Below are 18887 nucleotides of genomic sequence, written 5' to 3'. Positions count from 1 at the left end.
TGGGAGTAAGAGGTCTTTAGTGCCGCCCCCCGCCGTCCCCAGCTCAGATCAGCGGTGCAGCAGGCGGGGTGAGGATCAGCCGGATGCGCTGCACGCACAACTCCGTGGCCTGCCGGGTCTCGCGACACAGGGCCGCCAGGCTCAGGAAGCCATGCGGCAGGTCCTCGACCACTTTCAGCGTCACGGGCTGGCCCAGGTCGCGCAGTCGTCGCGCGAACATGACCGAGTCATCCAGCATGGGGTCCAGAGCGCACGCCTAGAGAATGGGGGTCAGGGTAGGAGGGAGGGAAAAGGACGTGGGCACAGATGTGAAGGTTGACAGAGACAGGGGGTGGGGGAATAAGGGGAGTTAGGGAAGGAGAGGGGAGAAAGAACACAGTGGAGGTGATGGGAAGATATGTGGTTAACTGAATCCTCGACCTTTACCCAGTCCCGCCCATCTTTTTCCACCTGCTCAAGCCTCCTGCCCATGACAAATGACAAGACACCCTGGCCTGGCTGGCTACGTGGTACTTGGCTAGCTCTTTTCTCCAGGGCGCCCATCTCCCACCCCACTGCCCTCCAGAGGTACCCTGCCCGGGCATTCTCACCACAATGTGCACAGGCGGCAGGGTCTTCAGCATGTTGTCAGGGGCCAGCAGAGGAGACATGAAGGGGTTCTTGACTATGGGTGCCGAGTAGAGGGGCATGTGGAGGACACCTTGGCTTGAGCGCCGGGGATGGAACCCCTCAGGGAAGGCAGCGCGCACGCGGGGCACTCTGTCCATGGGGCTCACTTCATCTTTGGCTTCAGACTCTTCCTGGGAATTCTCAGGCCGCAGAAAAAAGTTGACATCGGAGGGTTTGGAGGGGCCAAGTGTCTCCATTGACTGTGACATTTCAGGGGTGTCCGAAGACTCTGAGTTGCCCTTAAAGCTCAAGTCTTTTAACGTCAGCTTCTTCAGGGTATCTGTGCCCAGCAAGTCCTCGGGCTGGGCCAGGGCTGCCTCAGACACACTCCTGCGCATAGACTCAGTGGGGCGCACAGACTCCGTGGGGCGCACTGACTCTATAGGAAGGACAAAGACATAGGCTGCCTGAGGCCAGAAGATAAGGCTAGCTGTGAGGAAGGTGTGTGATGCCAGACAGGGGAGGTCCAGGACCAACCGCCCCCTCCAGAACGGGACATTTCTGTATCCAGGGTTGCAATCCTAAGGTTGGTAGAATTGGAGGTGGGGCTGTGTTATAGGGCACGGTGGGAATGTATTTAGACTAGGAAGTGCAAATCAATTGACTTCTGAAATCTTCCATTTTTCCCTCTGTATAACTGTTATATAGTACTTAGCTTATAAAGTATAAGAATATAAGAACTCAGGGTTAACAATCCTTTCCTCCCAAGGGATCAAGATGTATCTGTATGAATTTTTGTCTCTGTGGTGCACGCAGCCCTTGCACATGCTAGTTCTCAGCCTCTTGCCCCTTGCTGGTGGATTCTAGGCAGGTGCTCTACTGCAGAGCTACATCCCCAGGCTGGTAGTAAGGTTTGATTGGCAGGCTGTAGCTGCCTCTGGGCTCCACACTGCAGGAAGCTCTGCCAGCCTTTTTATGACTACTTGACCAAAGGGTGTGAACGAGCACGTACAGCTGAAAGGAGCTTCTGTCTACGGGCAGCTAACGCGACCCCAGGTGTGTTACTTTCCTGGATCTGCTCTCCAAAATGGCGGTCACGTCTCACTTTTCTCTCTTTCCATTGAGTAGCCGGGCAAGCAAGTGCCTTGATGATGAACATGTCTGTTAATTGGATCCCCACGGCTTGCCCTTCAAGGGATTATGCTGTTTTAGTTCTGTTGCCCAAATTGGGATCCTCCTGCCTCAGGCGTGTGGTGTGACACATACTCCTAGCTACAATTTGCCTTTATCAATCTATGAGGGGCAGAGTGCAGACCAATATAAGAATAATCACTTAGGTGCTGTGTGACCCAGAGTCACTGGAACAGAACTGCAGACATAAACATGGGATTCTAGTGTCTTCTAAGCCAGGGACTGTGCTGGCATTTGACACAAATGGGTGTAGTCGTCCTCACTATGACCCAGCAAGGTAGATACACTTGTACCCATTTCACAGAAGGACAAGCTAAGGGTTATAGATGCTAATATTTGTCCATGAATGCATTGAGGCCCTGAGTTAGAAGCTGGGCTGGAGTGTGTGCCTCTAGGGTCACCTTTCCTGCTGAGAGCCCCACCCCCATGGCTCAGTGGTCCCTTGCTTCAAATTCAATTTCCTTTTAATTTGTGTGTCTGTATTTACCTGAAGATTCTAAAATAAAACACATGTAAACTGTCTTTTTGTGTGTATGTGTGACCAGAGATCACCCTCAAGGTGTTGTTCTTCACGGCACCGTCCACCTTAGTTTTTTTTTCTTTCACTTTTATTAATCCTTATTTTGTTTGTGGGTGTGCATGTCTGGTGGGCAGAGGATAATTTATAGGAGTCGGTTGCCTTGTACCACGTGGATCCTGGGGACTGAACCCAGGGCAGGCTTGGCAGCAGGGACTGGGCCATCTGACTAGCCCCCACCTTAGCTTTTCAGTCATGTCTTTCACTGAACTCAGACCTCACTGCTTTTGCCTAGACCGGCACTCCAGTCAGTCCCAGGGACTCACCTGCCTCTGCCCACCAGAGCTGATGTGTGCCACTACACCTGGCTTTTATATGGGTTTTGGGATCCAAACAGGTTCTCATACTTACACAATAAGCTCTTGTTTCCATCTCCCCAGGCCCCTGAAGGAATGGTTTTATTGTTATTATGACAGTGTTTCCCAGTATGGCTTTGACCTACCTTGAACAGGAATTTGCTTCGTTGATGAGGGTGACCCTGAACTCACAGAGCTTTCTTCTGCTTCCTGTAGTGAGGGCCCTGAGAGGTTTTTTTTTTTTTTTTTTTTTTTTTGCAATTCCTCGGATTGTGAGACGGATTGGGGAAGCAGAATTTCCAGGATGTGGTCTGCTGTGGACAACTAAGGACTTGTTGTAGGACCAAGGACAGAACCAGCCAGGACAGGTATCTCAGTGGCCCCATGTATCCTGGGGCTTCTGCTATGTCATGGTGTCTGTCTATGCTGTCTTGGCTAGGTGCCTTGGAGCAAGCTCTAACTCACCTGCTGTGGGCAATGAGGTCTTTTGGGGCTTGCGTCCACCTAGCTCCAGGAAGGAGTTGAGCCACGAAGAGGCACCCAGGCGGAGGTCTCTGAGGAACAGGGAAGTGTCTCTCTGCACCAGCCCCATCACGCCCAGTGCCTTCTGGTCTGAGTCAAAGTGGTCCTCTGCCTCTGTCCCTGCAGAACGCATGTAGGAGGCTGAGTTGGCCTCTTCTTTTAGGCCCAGTGCAAACACACAGACGTGGCGTATCTGAGGCAGGCTTCCAGCTGCCATCCTCTGAGGGCACAGCCTTTACCTGAATAGGCACTGACACACTTGGAGAGTACGCTCAGTGGTAGAAGAGGATCCATGAGGCTCAGCAGACGAGAGGGAGAAGCAGAGGATTGCAGGGTGGTAACTGGATAGGCTGCCATGATGCCATCTGGGACCCTCACTCCATAGGCTGCTGCCCGGAGGGATACGGTGATGCAGAGATTCCCACCTGCGCTGTCACCTGCAAGGCATATCCGTTCTCCGGTTGAACCTAGTTGTGGGGAGACGAGCCCAGTCATAGCCTGGCATGAGTAGGGAGAACGGGGCTCTCAGGGGAGGTATGCAATTCCAAAGATCAAGCAGAATGCCGTTTTAGTTACCGGCAAGAGGCATGGATTTGGACCTATGTGGTCTGTAGTGGTCAGAGGACAGACACAGAATGCTGGGGACCTGGGGAGTCTGGCAGGCAGCAGTGAGAGCAGGTGGTGGGGAAGAAGAGTTCAGGGCAGTTTTCCTGAGACAGGGATATCAGACGTTGGAAAACCAAAGGTCAGAGTTAAGGCTGGGAATGGCCACACACTGCTCTGTGTCTTGATGTCCTCCTGAGATGTTGGCATTCCAAGAGGGAGGTGTGGGAACCTGGCACATGGGTGGGCATGTGAGCCAGCAGACTCGAAGTGCAGGAGAGCAGAAGGTGGGCAGCTGGGGGGGTGGGGAGAGAGGCAGGAGGGGAGGGGCCGTGAGAAGAGGGCAGGAGGCAGAGATGAAGTGGCCAAGATGCAAGATGAACAGCATTGGGGCTAGCCCTTGGCAGGGCCACAGAGGCGGTAGAAGGGAGGTGGGCTGGGGTGAGGGACAGGTCGGGATTTGGCCGAGGCTTGAGGACCTAAGGACTTAGTGCTTCTCCAGGACAGGACAGGAGCTGAGGAAGGGTGGCCAGGGGAAGGATGGGAGAAGAATCTGTGAAAGCAGGGACCTGGGTCTCACCAAGCAGGTCACAGTTCTTGACAGCCCAGCAGTAGGCAAAAAAACACTCCTCCAGTGCTCGGGGGAAGGGCGCCTCAGGGGCCAGGGAGTAGTCAATGGAGATGATGGGAACACCTAGCTCCTGGGCCCAGTTCTTGAGGTAGGGCTCATGGGATTTGGAGGTCTGTGCCACAAAGCCGCCACCGTGGATGTGGATGACCAGGGCCCGCGAACGGGGTGCTTGTTGAGGCCGTGGACGCAGCTCCAGGCGTGAGCCCTCAGACTTGGCCAGGCTGTTGAGCATCTTGCTGTCCTGGTGTTGAGGAGGGGGCGGTGATCTGTCAGGGCTTTCTTCCTCCCACAGGGCAGGCTCAAGGCTTCAGGGTGCTGGGGTGGGGCTGCTACTGTCTGGGGCTATAAGGGGCTTACCTGTCCTTCCCGCAGGTCATAGGAGATGAGCCTGGCTAGCACAGGCCCCGGTCCCGTGTGTGCCAAGGGAGGTGAGATGGTAACTGTGAGCCTGGGGTCAGAGGTTAGTGGCATCTCAAAGGCCTCAGGTGGCAAGCTAAGCAGGCGGCTTACCCTCACAGTGGTTGACGCCATGTTGGCCAGAGACTAGGGAGGGAACAGAAAGGATGCTGGAGTGCACACACCATGCTGCAAACTTCCTCCTCCCAGCACAACCTTTTTTTTTTTTTTGCTATCCTTGAGCCTGGGCCCTGAGGTGAGCAGTTGTGGCTTTGCTGGATGTCTGGGAGTCAGTCTGGGAGTAAGCAAGCTGGGGCCGTCTCCTGAGTCTGCTCACCGATAGCACCTCGATCTCAGTGATGTTCCAGAAGGCTTTCCAGAAGTGCACATCCAGGTTCTGTATGATGCGCTCAAACTCAGCCCCCCGCAGCTCCGGGTCGATTGCGAACCGGCCACCGGTAAACAGGGAACTGGCGGTCACACCTGGGGAGCAGGGTGAGGGTGTCAAGGAGCCCTGGTGGCAGCCAGACTGCTCAGTTGGGTTAGGAAAGGGGGGACAGGAGAGGGTATGGGCAGGGTCCAGCTGCCACTCACTGAGGCCCGTCTCGTTGCGTTTGTAGTGTTCCCCGAAGGACACCAGCCCGATGGAGAGAGTCTGCAGGAACGGCCGGATGGCGGGTGTGAACTGTGAAGGGACGCCTGTGTCACCCAACTGCCCAGGAAGGATGGCACTAGGTGCATGGCCTGCAGTGATGTCCGTGGGCCAGGCTACCTGGCCAGGCCTGGGAGTCGGGAGAGGCCGGGGCAAGTGCAGAAGCAGGAGCTGCGATGCTGCACACGGGCAGCTAGGGAAAGCAGAACTGAAGCAAGCACGGAACGGGGAACACGGTGCCGTGCCTACAGCTGAGCGAGCCAGGGGATGAGAGTGAGGGAGGTCCTAGAGGCAGACAAGGGCCTAGGTGAGGGATGGATTTCATTCTGAGCACCTGGAGGGGTGAAGCCGACAGTTCGGGCTGGGTACAGGGAACTGAAAGCCAGAAATGGGGAAATGATCCAAGACAGGTACAGAGAACTTGGGCAGATCAGCTGAGGCCTAGACAAGGGGTCGATGGCTATCAGGGGAGACTGGGAGACACGTGACAGGTGGCAGACAGGGGACAGACAGGAGACTCAGCCCCAGGAGGTCAAGGCAAGGAATTAGTAGGGTTCTTGTTCACTCAGTAAACACTGGACAAGTTCCACAGCGTGCCAGACTTTGGGAGGGGGCAGGGACTGAGTAGTATCTGAGATCTGGAGGCCCCTGCCTTCCTGGAAGTTGACATTTTAGACGGTGATGCTGTCTTGTATTTGAACAGATCTGGGTCCTCAGGAGCTGGCAGCTGGCCCAGGTTGTGCTCTTGGCCAGGGACCCAGTAGGCCAAAGAGCACAGGAGCTCCTGGCCTTTGTGGCTACAATACCGATTTAGGCAGCCTGGAATTTCTTTCTTTCCAGTGTCAATGCCAAGACATAAAAGCAGGGAGATGGCTGGCTCTGCCGGGCTTATCACTATGTAGAGGGGTCGTGTGTGTGAGGGGAAAGGCCCAGAAAGAACTATGTTGGGTTGCTCAGGACCAGAGTAGTGGACAGGGACAGGGAAGCTGAAAGAGTGGTGGGCTCATCTCTCAGTGAAGGGAGAGGAAGCCCCGAGAGGAAGCCCCTGGAGTTTAGTAGGGCTCCTTGATATAGCCTGATAACCCTCCTTGGGGCTGCCTGGAGGAAGCACTGACCCCAAGACAGGGGTAGCTCCGGGGCCTCTGTTCTGAGTTCAGTTTTCTATGCTCTGCAATTCTCTAGCCCCCAATTAATTAATTAATTAGTTAATTCATTTACTCGTGTGTTTGCTTATGAAGCAGGGTCTTTCTGTATAGTCTTGGCTTGCCTGGTACACACGATGTAGCTCAGGCTAGCCTCTATCTTTAAATAATCCTTCTGCCTTAATCTCTTGAGGGTATTGGCTGCCTCACTTTCTGTGGTTTGGGATGGGCAAAAGACAGAAGGCTCACAGCTTGGGTCAGAACCTCTAGTTCAGGAAAGATCAGCCACAACTAGGTTTTCCGCCCCTCGCTGTCACAAATATGATGGGAGTGTTTAACCCTGTCCTGAGGGCTGCCGAGAAATCATGTGATTTTTACAGCAACTAAGCCCAAGTGCCAATCTGATATCTGTGGGATGGCACCTTCTTCCTTCTGTTTCAGAGTCTCAGTGAAGATGACAGGGAATGCACGCACACAGAAGAGACCTTTGAGATCAAGAACAGATCACCCTCCTCGGGGCTCAAACTCAAAGGAACTTAGGGGACTACAAAAGAGTGAATGGGGGATACAGCTCAACAGCAGACTGCTCGCCTGACATTCACGAGGCTCTAAGATCAAGCCATAATACTTGAAATAGAAAAAGAACAAATGAACCTCCCCCGCCCCAGGGATTAAAGCTCTGGTCTCATGCATGTTTGGGAGATCTTTTCTCACTGAACTACAGCTCCAGCTCTCCTGTTACTCTGAGACAAGGTCTCAGGAAGTTCCCAGACTTCCCTTCATCTCACTCTGCAAGCTCAGCCAGGCCTTGGACCTGCAATCCTCCAGCCTCAGCTTCCCAAGTACCTGCCAAGTTACCAGGCATGAGCTTGAGCCCCACAAAGTCCAGTTCTGAGTTCCTGCCAACTTTCTTTGCCAGTCTGTGGGCTGAGTCATGAATCTAGTAATTGTGATTACCGTGGACACTACTTCAAGGACAGGTGACCGGCCACCAGCGCCTTCACTGTGAGCCCAGAGGGACATGGGGCAAAGGGACTCACCTGGAAGCCCAGGCAGCGGCCATAGAAGCAGCCTTTATGTAGCGTGACGTACTCTTGCAGGAAGTCTGCAGTGAATCCTTCGTCACCCTCAAAGAAGAGAACTCCTGGTCGGTTGATGGTCAGCAGGCGCTGGGCGTAGTAGGCCAGCGCACGGAGCTGGGTGAGGGCAGCCAGGTAGGCCTCCAGCTCTGCTAGGTTGTGGCTGGCACGGAAGAAGATACTCCTGCGGTTAGAGGCCACGTAGCGGGATTTGTGGAGTAGGTGGGCCAGGCAGCAATGAGCCGTGTGCACCAAGCTACGGTATCCGTTGGCTGGTGTCTCTGTGTCCAGGTCAAAATGGTGTGCCACACCCAACAGCTGGCCTAGGGTTGGTTCTAGCCCCAGTGCCTGCTCCCGAACACCTGCAAAGACATTGGACAGCCGCCGCGCTGTCTCTCCTGGGCCCTGGCTTGAGAAGAAGGCCATATTGTCTTCTGCGAGTGTCACCAGAGATTGTGTCATTGTGCGTAAATCCATGCTGTGTGAGAACGCTGAGGCTGTGGGAAGATGGGAAGTCCGTGATTACCCTTTGCTCTGTCAGGCTCAGGAGTACAGGACCTACCTCTCTTTCCCTAGGCCTAACCAAGTATCCAAACCTAGGATCATCGTTGCTAAGATCCAGGAGTTCAAAGCCGAGTCCTCTCCTTCCTCAGGTTCAGGGGTCTGTTCCAAGCCTCCTGGAGATGCAGGGGCCTTCCATTTTCTTCTCTCTTACACCTAGGAATTTCCTTGTCTTCTAGACGTCTAGGGCCGCAGCCTCTTTCTGCCTAGCAGCGGGGACTAGAAGCCCTCAGACTGGGCAGTCCCTGCCTGTCTCTACTCTTTAGAATTAGAAACCCGCTGTCCATGTCTTTTGCCCTCCTTCCTGGATCTAGGAGACCAATCTCCTGAGTTCAAAAGAAATCTGCTTCCCTATCCTGGAAGCCAGCCCACCCTCTTCCTTCTTCCTTCCAGGTATTCAAGGGGGGAACTCCTTTCTTTGTTTACTGTCTTTGGACTTGTCCTTCTTGTTCTGGGACATCTGGATGCTGCTCAATGGTCCCCTTTCTTAAGACCCACACATTCAAGCCCCATTCCAAGTTTCCTTTTCAGTCTCTTGGGGTTGCCTATGAGCCCTTCCCTCTAACAATGGTTGGGACCACTAATCCCTGAGGCCAGCGATCACTCCCACCTAGGACTGCCCTCGATGTCTAGTTCTCCTTCTGAGCCTCGTCTACACAACATCAGCCTTTCTGCATCACGGACTCCCTCCTGGTTACTTCAGCCTTGAATCCCTTCCAAAATCCACCTCCCTCCTTGTTTTTTTTTTTCCCTGTAGGATTCCCTAAACCCAGCAGCCCTTCTTTGGATGGTCACCTGGCTTTCAGCCTTGTCCATCTGCCTTAGATTACATTGTCCCACTGTCTTGCCTGAAACAGCAGTTTAAATAGCTAAACCCAGGCTACAGTTTAGTTAGCTCCCAAAGACCCCGGATGCACTGGTTCAGACCTCTATTACAGGAGGGTAGCTAAGGGTCAGTGAGGAGCCAGCGGTTGCATGGATAACAGAGCCCACTTACTCGCCGATTTCTAACTCCAGAGTTCCTACATACGTAGCACTCCTCCTAGGTCTCTCAAAGCTCAGCTTCTATCTGTCCTTCAAAATCTGGCTCCATGCTTGGCGTGGTTTCCTGCATTCAGCGTCCTTTGTGATCTTTCTCCGGAGTCTCCTTACTGTTACTCTCTGTTACTCAGACTTTTATACCACATCTTGGATAAGCTGCCCTTGACACTTCGGTGAGGACGTTACAACCTTCCCAAGTGATTTTTCCCCCCTCTGGAAGTCTAGGGCCCTGCCTGGCTCCTGGATTTGAAATCCTTTGTTTCCCTAGAAGACGGTGTCTCCTCTCCCTTCCAGGTCCTGGGTTCTGGCAGCAGGACCATTTCTGTCTCTTAGCTGAGCCTGCACTCACCCCTCCCTGGCCTCTTCCGACCGGAGCTCCCCAAGCTGGCACAGCAGGTCTGTGGCTAGTGCCAGTAGCAGCCTGGGGCGATAAACTGGGGGAGGGACCAGCCTGGGTAGGGTGTGGCCATTGCTTCACCTCCCATCCAGAAAGGATAGTTAGAACCACATGTTGTAAACAGAGCCCAGAGTTCAACTCCTTGCCCCTCCTGCCTGCTTGACAGGCAGCAGAGTCCTCCTTCCTTAGAGCCCCAGACTCCTGCACCCCAGTCCCTCCTTGCTTAGACCAGGGAACCCATGCCAGGGTCTAGACCCCAGCTTCTCCTTCTTCAGACTCAGGGATCCATTTTCTGTCTTCTCCCTTAGGACCCAGGAGTCACAAGCCTCAGTCCTGAACACACTGTCCCCTCTCCCCCAGAAAGCTGTCCCCTTTCTCCCGTAAGTGGATTCAGGGAGCCAGAGGGCTCAGTGATGCCAATTCCCACCCCCACCCCGCAAGACTGGCCCTGGCACAGATGTCTCCAGCTGTTAGGGAAAAGAAGTGACCAGCCCCGCTTTCACCCTCCCTGGGATGACAAAAGCCGATTAAGGCATTACCAAACTCACCCAGGGGCCCGAGTCACAGGCCCGACTGGGTGGTATTCTTCCATGCACATCCTGGGCTCACCCCCTAACTTCCACAGCCCACCCTGCGGATGGTCCACTCCATGTTACATATGGGCAAAGCAAGGCTCAGAGACTTTTACAGGTTCTTCCACAGGCTCCTCACCCAGCCGGCTCTTTCTCACCCTCAGGCCCCAACGAGGTGGTCCTTCCCCTTATCTCTCCCATCTCTAAAGTCCACCCTCCATTTACTCACTAAGCTTATTTCAACCCTAGCGTGCACATGTCTTTTTTTTTTGTTGTTGTTGTTATAGTTGTTTTTTTATCTGTCTAGGACACAAACGGGGTTTTTGTGGAGGCAGAAAGCTCATGGAGTATGACTATTTAGGGAGAACACAACATTACAAAACAAAATCAGGTGTGTGGCCTCGGAAAGAGCCTGCTGTACACGAGAGGCTGAGAGGCTTCAGCGGCATGTGTGTCTGTCTGGCTGTGGGTCAGTCCTCAGTCTCTGTCCCTGGACTGTCATCTTGATGAAGGGAGAGGGTTGGCCCCACGGCCTAGCACACGCCAGCAAATATGTGAAGGGCAGAGGGCACAAAGTAGACTGAAGGCCAAAGGCAGTGGCCGGGGACTGGGGAGAGGGTTGCGCCTTCCCAGGACTCGCAAACAGACGGATCATCGCCTTCGGGGGCATTAAGCTAAGTGGCCATTATGGTAGCATACTGGTCCCAGTTGCTAGGTTAGGTCTGAATTCCTCATCTGGAAAGTGCTGAGCCATTCTGCCCACCCAGGGTGAGTGGGTGGGGGACTGCTTCACGAGCAGTATCCCAAGGGACTTTCCTCCCCCTTCCTCCTGGAAGTGGAACCCATGTGCTAAGCATGCGGCAGTACCAAGCCATATCCCTAGCCCAGGGAGGCATTGCATGCACATGCATGGTTTACTCCCTGGTCTCACTCGGCTCAGCATCACTGATGGGGATGGGGGGTTGGGTTCTTTTTCCATGCAGCCCGTCACTACCCTAGCCCGTCACCATATGATTTCCTGATCATATTATTTGTTCTGTTTCCCCATGAGATTGTCTGGGGATCCCGAGTGCAGGGCCTTCTCTGTTGTGTTCCACTCTTAGCCGGTGCAAGTTCCCACTTTCTAAGCCTAGCTTCAGCCACTTGTCACAGTGGATACCTTCCATCTGTCACAGTTTCACTCTGCTAGAACTGACTGCCTTCCCACCCCAATGTCACATGTGGCGAGTACGGGCTTGGGACATTTATTGAAGATGAAAAACACTTTCGGAAGACCAACTGATTGGGATGAAGCAGTAGGGGAAGGGTTGGACCCCACCAAGCCCTTGTGACTTCAGGGCCCTGCTCTTTGCCCCATTCAAGGTTCCCTGAAGACCAGGCTGGCTAGAGGCAGAAGGGAGGGATACTGAGATTGCCAGAACCCTAGGCAGAGGGTACTGGGGTAAGGGTATACCCAGTGGGGCCATGGGTGAGCATGGCAGGAATGGGGCAAAGTTAGGATTGAGGAGGACCTGGCAATGGTAGAGGATGACCTAGCCAACTAGGGCCCAGCCCTTTCCCTGGGAGATATTTCCCCCCTTGGGTTCTGGGAATCAAACTTGTACATGTTAGACAAATGTCCTGTCATTGAACCATGCTCCTACCTCCTCCAGCCCTTTGCCCTGAGAATCCACTTGTCAGTTGTATCAGGCCTGGACTTTGGTTCCTGGGGATGTACTAGGTCAATGTACCTTTCTTGCCGTGTCTGAAGGTATGTGTGTTTGTATGTGTCATGAGCTATGCATGTCTGTTAGCCTGTGTGTCTATGTTTTGTCTTGGATTTTCAGCTTGTGGGGGATGTGTTCATGTTTTTATGACTCTGGATATGGGGACTGGGGATATAGTTCAGTTGGTGCAGTGCTTCCCTCACTCCACCTAGAGCTGATCCCCAATACTGTATAGACTGAGTGTGGGGGTGAACATTTGTAACCCCAGCACTATGGTGGTGGAGACAAGATCTGATGTTCAGGGTCATCTTGAACTACATGGTGAGTTCGAAGCTAGCCCGGGATGTATATATGACGTCCCGCCGCTAAGATGGCGGCGGCAGCAGCAGCAACAACAACAAAACAAGAATCTACGTACATGTTTGGGTGTGTCATGGTCTCCATGTGCATTTGGGTGTGCTGAGAGCCTGCAGGACTGACTCACTTTGCTCAGGCAGAGAGCTCAGGGGTTATACTGTCCATTTCCCTCACCTATCCCCATCTACCTGACATCCCAGGAGCCTGGAAACTCGGCATGCCACCCACCTCCACCACCTCCTCCTGGTCCTCACTCAGATAGTTTTAAAGCTCCATGAGCCTCTGACTGAACCCTGTTTCCTGAAGCACATCCAGAGGATCTGTAGAAAGCATAAAGCCGACCACGCCCTTCCCGCCTACCATTGCTTCCCCACCGTCCTCCCAGATAAAGCTTCAGTCTTGGACGTGGCCTTCTAACCCAACCTAGAGCCCACCCTGCCTGCTGCAGCTTCCTGACCCCGGCCTCCCTCCCCCCGGGGACCTGTCTCGGCACTGTCAGGCACTGCTCCACCCTCCCTATAGTGGGTGTTCTTGCTCCTGTTGCTCTGCTCTCCCTACCTCTCTTGCTTGGCAGCTGATGCCTGCCCATCCATGAGTCTGATGTCACCTCGTTGGAAAAGCTTCCCACAATCATTTTCTCAGGGTTTTCTCTGTTTTGAAAGCAGGACACCTTTTCTCCTGTAGCCCAAGCTGGCTTCAGACCGACTATGTAGTCAAAGATGACTTTAAACTTCTTTCTGATCCTCCTGCCTCCACCTCCCTACTTGTGAATTCTAAGCATGTGCCACGATGCCTCCTTTGTGTGGTCCTGAAGACAGACCCTTGGGCTTTGTGCATGCTAGACGAGTACCCCAGTCACTAAGCCACATCCCTAGCTCCACGATTTTCCCTTTCGTCACATTGGTTTGTTTACAATGCTCTGTAAGTGGATGAGTGAGAGAGGTTGAGACAGTTTCTTTCACTCTGTAGCCCTGACTGACCCGCAACTCACTTTGTAGCACAGGTTTGCCTTGAATTAATAATGGTGATCCTCCTGACTCAGCTTCCCAAGGATTGGCATCAGAGGTGTGTAACAACAATAGTTTTCTTAATATCTGTGTTCCAAGTCTTATTAACATTTGTGTCCTCAGATCTACTGAGACTGTCCTGCTAGTTACAGAAAGTCTAAGCCTGGGATCTCTAGGTATTGAATGTCTGTCTGGGGATGGAATCTTTGTGACTAGAGCCTTTTCAGAATTAAGGATGGGGCATACGACAGCTGTCAACTCCACACTCCCTGCTCTGAGAAGGCTGAAGGTGTCCATCTCTCTGCTTCACTGAACAGGTACAGGAAACCCAACCGGCTCAGTGCCTCTGTGTCTCTGTGTCATCATTTGAGAAATGGGCTGATCATAATGACAGCGGTCTCATCCAGTTACGGGGAAAGATCCCGTGGATAAATGAAGGCTCCAGCCAGTCAGGATACCCTTGGGGCGGGGGTGGGATCTGATTCACAGATCTGAGGCCTGGCATCAGGAAGGGCCTCAGGAAATGACAGACGATTCTCAGAGAGCAAGACTTTGTGAGTATGCTTGCCTGGACCCTGTGCAAGGAGCCTTACTCAAGCAGATTCTTTCTGACTCCTCATGACACTAAGGGCAGCTTGGCTATTAAGAGCCTCACGTCATACTTCACGCATTCCTTTACTTATCAATCTAATAAATACTTGAATGTCCCATGTGTCTGGCATTCCCTGTAAACAAGGCAGACACAACCCTACTCTTAGGGAGATTAGTGTCTAGTAGAGTCAGACACTCTACCCTCAGCCAGACAGTAGACTTACACACACCTCTCCTGGCTTATTGTGTGCCAAACGACACACATTTGGATCTGACAACAGCCCTACAGACGCCTGTTTGCAGTTCAGGAAAAAAAAAAAAGACCCTGCTTGTTACTTCACAGATCATAGCAATATATAGTGTCCTGCTATGTATCTCTGTTGTGGGATAGGAGGCTTCAGGCTTCTGCTTGAACTCCAACCCTTGTCTACCAAAGGAGGTACGAGGAATGATGAATTTGGAGTTACTGGGGTTGGGGAGCCATGCCAGGTTTTTTTCTTTTTTTCTTTCTTTCTTTTTTTTTTTTTTTTGCCTGCACAGGAACCTCTGGCTGGGACTGATAAAGATACATGGACTTCAGCCTTCACCAGGCCCTAGGTTTGGCTGTAAGTAGCACCACAAGACAGACAAGACTCATAACTGAACCAGGACTTAATGCCTGCTCTGACTGAACCACACAACATCTCTGGTTGCTCTGCCACTGTTTCTCCAGCTTTTTTGATCCAGGGAAGCTGGACAGTCACTCTCTCCTTTCTCTAAGGACTGTGTGAAGGTGCAAAGCCAACTTAAAAGTTCTCATGTTTTGGAAGTCGCCCCAGTGTTGCTGGGTCGATTGTCAATGAGCAGATAAATAGTTTGACTGAGAGAGTAAGAAGGGGGTTGCAAGGAGCTCTTCCAGTTACCGGGTGTCCCTTCCACCTACCTTTTGCACGCTTATACTTCTTCATCTGGAAAAAGCGGTTAAAAACCCTTCCAGGTTATTCTTTTAAGAGGGCAGAAGACATGAAAATCAGCGCTTGAACTGAGGCTGAAAACACTAAGGGCACAGCTGTTGTTCTTGGTCACACAGAGAATAAGGAACCCGAGCGAGTACCCTGTTCCGACAGACTAGCATTTCGGACACTTCTCCCAAGACCGCACTGGGATAGCCGGTAGTCCTTACGTCAAGGTGGGGCATTCTACTCTCACCTCACCTCCCCCCCCCGGCAGGACGGCAGTGGCTCAGTCCAAGGATCTCTCCCCTCGTGGGAGTGGGTCCGTCCACCCAGTCCCCCGTCCCCCCCGCAGGATGTGCGGGATTTCTTCCAAGCTGCTACCGGCTCACCTTTGACCTTGCCTTTTCGCCACCGCCTGCGACTGCGGTTCTTCGATCCTTCTTTGGCCTGCTTGGAGGCCTGGGCCCCCACGGGCGCCGATTCCACGGCCGGCTTCATCAATTCTTTCCAGTCCCGGCGCTGGGCCCAAGTCCAGCGATCAAGTCCCTCTCACAGAGTCAATCCAAGTTACACACCACCGCCAGGCCCCCAAACCATCCAATCCTGGGCAGGCTCCACGCTGAGCTCCGCCTTTAATGGGTGGAGCTGAAGGTCTTGGCCCGCCCATTCGCTCAGGTTAAAGGAACCGTGCAGTCCACCACCACGGGGGTGGGGTGGGGTGGGGGGGAAAGCAACCCTGGAGGCGGCGGAAAGTGTCCTCACCGCAGGAAGAGTGAGGAGTCGCGCTAGAGTCACCCCAACAGAGAATCCTCAGTCGTCTCGTGCGGGTGCTGACCCTCGCCAACCCCTTCACTGGTCCTTGAACGTGGCCCGCCCACTTGCCCCTGGAGCAACTGGAAGATCGGGCGGGCGGGCAGGGGGCGGGAGACCCAAGGCGTGGACCGGGACCGATTTGGGGGTGTGGCTGCACTTGGTAGCCTCCCGTGTCCGTTCCTGATGTTTTTTCAGACAGGGTCCTATCCTGTAGTTGAGGCTGGCCTTGACTCTCAGCAAACGACCTTCCAGTCTCACATGCTCTCTCCCTCCTAGTTCGGATAGCTCTGTTTCTTGAAGTTTCTCTCCCTCTGTCCTGTCCTTTTCCTCAGAATCAAAGGGATGCGAGGCAGGAAGGGGGGAAGACAGCAAACCCTGAGGCCCAGCAGCTTGCAGGCCTCAGGGTTGACCTACTGAAAGGAGCCGAAGTCGGGGGAGCCCACGTGCCCGGGAATAGGCTGGAAACAGGGGCCCCGAGACCTGCACATGCGCACATGGCTCACTGCGCTCTCAGTTGCTTCTGGGTGGCCCATGGCTCGATTTTCTTCTTGACAGAGCAAGCATTACTCGGCCCTCTGAGAAACCTCTGGGGCCCTTCGGGCTCCCTGAGGTGAAAGACCATCACCCCACCAGCACCTCACTATGCTGTTTCCATTCGGCCTTGACCTTGCCACAGACTTCTGCAGCCTTATCCAGGCCCCTCTCCCAAGCGTCTATACGCCATGAAACCTATACGTCTATGTCTATACGTCATTCCACGGCGCTGAGGCCCCAGAGAGGCACCTGGCGGCAGGGGAAAGACCTTCTTGAAGCAGAGGCTGTAAATGTCCCGGATGTTGAGCTAGTCTACACCACACTTGCCAAGTGTAAGGCCCACATGGAACATTGTGCTGCTGTTGCTTTGTGTATGTTTGCCTCACAACTATTGCTCTGCCAACCCCTTCCTTCCTTCCTTCCTTCCTTCCTTCCTTCCTTCCTTCTTTCCTTCCCAAATGAATGCTAGGAGGAAGGTAAGGTTTCTTTGACCTGATTCCTGAGTTAGAGCTCTTTCCCACTTCAATTTGATTTCCTTCAAATCTTTTGTAAGGGGGCAGCCTGGTGTAAAGGGAGACAAACCTTGTTTTTACTCCTGTTTGCCGTTTCCAAACTGCAGGGCCCTGTGTAAGAGCCTTCATTTTTGTGCCTCAGCATCCGTTCTCTACAGACCAGGCTGGGGATGAGGGTGGGGGTGCTCTTTATTTTACAGGATTCTTGAAAGATGACCTGAGTGTTACAATCCCAGATACAGAGAATACTTAACACGACTAAATGACCGGCTCTGGAATGTGCTAGTCTTCCAGGTTCAGACTCACCTGTGTCCCAGTAGTGTTTGTGTTTCTGCAGGATGGCTTTCTTCCCCTGTGGTAATTTCCCGCCATATCCTGACATCTTTTCAAAATCAGGCTTCCTTTTGGAGAGCAGTGGCATTTCCGGGATCACTGTTCCACAACTTGACTCTGGAAGATTTGACTTTGAGGATGAACTCAGGTGTTTCTCTGTGTCAGACTCTGTAACACAATCAAAAAATGTCTTCCACTCTTGGGATGACCGCTGTATGGATAGTTCGTGCAGTCTTGTTAAAAACCCTGACTCGGTCAAAGATCCCTGCTCAGATTTGACTCCTTGGATTAGAGATGTTTGCTTGGCTGTAGGGTCTGACTGCTCAGGTCTCTCTTGGGATACCAAGTCAATTTGGGTAGGGAGTTTCTTGTGCGGTCCAGGTACAGCCTGGGCTATAGATGTAGCCTCTACTTCTGTAGCCAGAGGTGGTTCTGCTGCTCCGGATTCTGTCATCCCCACATGTTCTTCTCGGAGTTGTGGTTCCTTTTGAGTTGTATACACTTTCCCCACCCCAGGTCCGTTATGCGAGGTGGCTTCCTGTCGATCCGAGTGCACTCTCTGGCTTGGGGATGATTGCTGTGGTGCAGGGAAGGCTAACGGGGTGAGAAATTTCTGGAACAGAGCAGATGGTTGAACTCCCTGTTCCGGCTGGAATTCAGCTTCTTGCTGGGCAGTGGGCTCGTTTGGGAGACTTTGTTTCTGTGGGGTACCAAATCCTTGCAGCATCTTTGTTCTTGGGTGGTCTGTGAGGGTTGTTTCTGGGCCAGGATCTGGCTTGATTATAGGCCTCTCCTGTGTCTCAGGTTTCCATTCTGGCCTAGATACTGAGGTAGAACTTGGCTCTGTAGCTGCTGTTTCCCTTGTGAAAGAAGTTGGTCTCCTGGACTTCATCCTTCTGCCCCTACCCTTCAGGCTTCCCGCTTCACAGATCTTTCATGATGGTACCTCCCTTTGGGCTCTAATCTTTTGTCCTGGCATTCCTGGTCTTCCTTTATAGCTGGTCTGTGAGTTTATCACTGCTGGTCCCCACTCCTTGCCGAGTGATCACTCCGTGCCTCTTACTTCGGGAGAGGGGTTAGGACTAGAGGGAGGCTCCTGTGCCCAGTACTGTCTTACAAGAAGGGAGGGGCTTGTTCTCTTGTGTCATAAATAGGGCCCCACCCCACTCACCACACAGTTAAAATGACCAGTGACCCTTCTCAGAAGGCAAGTATCTTAACTGAGTCTTCTGTTTCATCTGGGATTATTCTAGATGAGCTGGATCCCTACCCTCAGAGGCGGGAATCTGATTTACCCCAGGCTAGCCTCAAGCTACGAATCTTCCTGTCTTCATTTCCCAAATTCTGTGACCACAGGTGTGTACCACTATAGTGCAGTATTTTCCCCTCCTAGGACCAGAGGGGTACTTGAGGAATCTCTAAACTTTTAATCATAGTTTCCTTTTTCATTCATTCTGACAACTTGGTTGTCAGTTGAATTGTCTTAGAGTGTGGCTCTGATTATTTTATGCCCGTACTAAAAAGTACACAGCACAGAAGAAGGGAGATGCCGTCCTGTTTTTCTAGGCTCAAAATCCTTTTGAATGGCAGCTGAGATCCTCCGTACCATCTTTCTAGCCTCGAGCTGTGTTTCTGCATTTATATCTCCTATACTATGTGAGAAACCCCCAGAGTGCAGTGATAATGACGGGGATGATGATGGTGATGATGGTGGTGGTGGTGGTGGTGATGGTGATGATGATGGTGGTGGTGGTGGTGGTGATGGTGATGGTGGTGATAGGAATCATAAACACTGAAGGCTGTCTAGATTCTAAGAAACCACAATTTCTA

At 52.7% G+C, this 18887-nt stretch overlaps 1 protein-coding gene and 1 long non-coding RNA gene across 3 annotated transcripts; one reads left to right on the top strand and one right to left on the bottom strand.

Moving 5' to 3' along the window:
* Positions 1 to 17949, bottom strand: Lipe (lipase E, hormone sensitive type). Of its 2 annotated transcripts, none has more exons than XM_028781343.1 (10): positions 17031 to 17949; positions 7660 to 8195; positions 5420 to 5510; positions 5163 to 5308; positions 4787 to 4972; positions 4379 to 4670; positions 3435 to 3662; positions 3139 to 3315; positions 591 to 1048; positions 1 to 256 (listed from the first exon to the last, which is right to left on the bottom strand). In XM_028781343.1, exons 1-10 carry the CDS (start codon positions 17947 to 17949, stop codon positions 44 to 46), a joined length of 3246 nt encoding a protein of 1081 aa, XP_028637176.1. In that variant the 3' UTR covers positions 1 to 43. The 2 variants fall into 2 exon arrangements, with proteins under 2 accessions (XP_028637176.1, XP_028637177.1); XM_028781344.1 differs by lacking the exon at positions 17031 to 17949 and adding an exon at positions 15255 to 15387.
* Positions 5105 to 7311, top strand: LOC114632717. Its single transcript, XR_003713130.1, has 3 exons — positions 5105 to 5283; positions 5446 to 5560; positions 7061 to 7311. It is a non-coding gene; the product is annotated as an uncharacterized LOC114632717 (long non-coding RNA).
* Positions 17950 to 18887: the final 938 nt, after the last annotated feature.

This window comes from Grammomys surdaster, unplaced genomic scaffold (assembly GCF_004785775.1).
Source record: "Grammomys surdaster isolate TR1022 unplaced genomic scaffold, NIH_TR_1.0 396, whole genome shotgun sequence".
Lineage (NCBI taxonomy): Eukaryota > Metazoa > Chordata > Mammalia > Rodentia > Muridae > Grammomys > Grammomys surdaster.
This window is presented reverse-complemented; position numbering and strand designations above follow the sequence as displayed.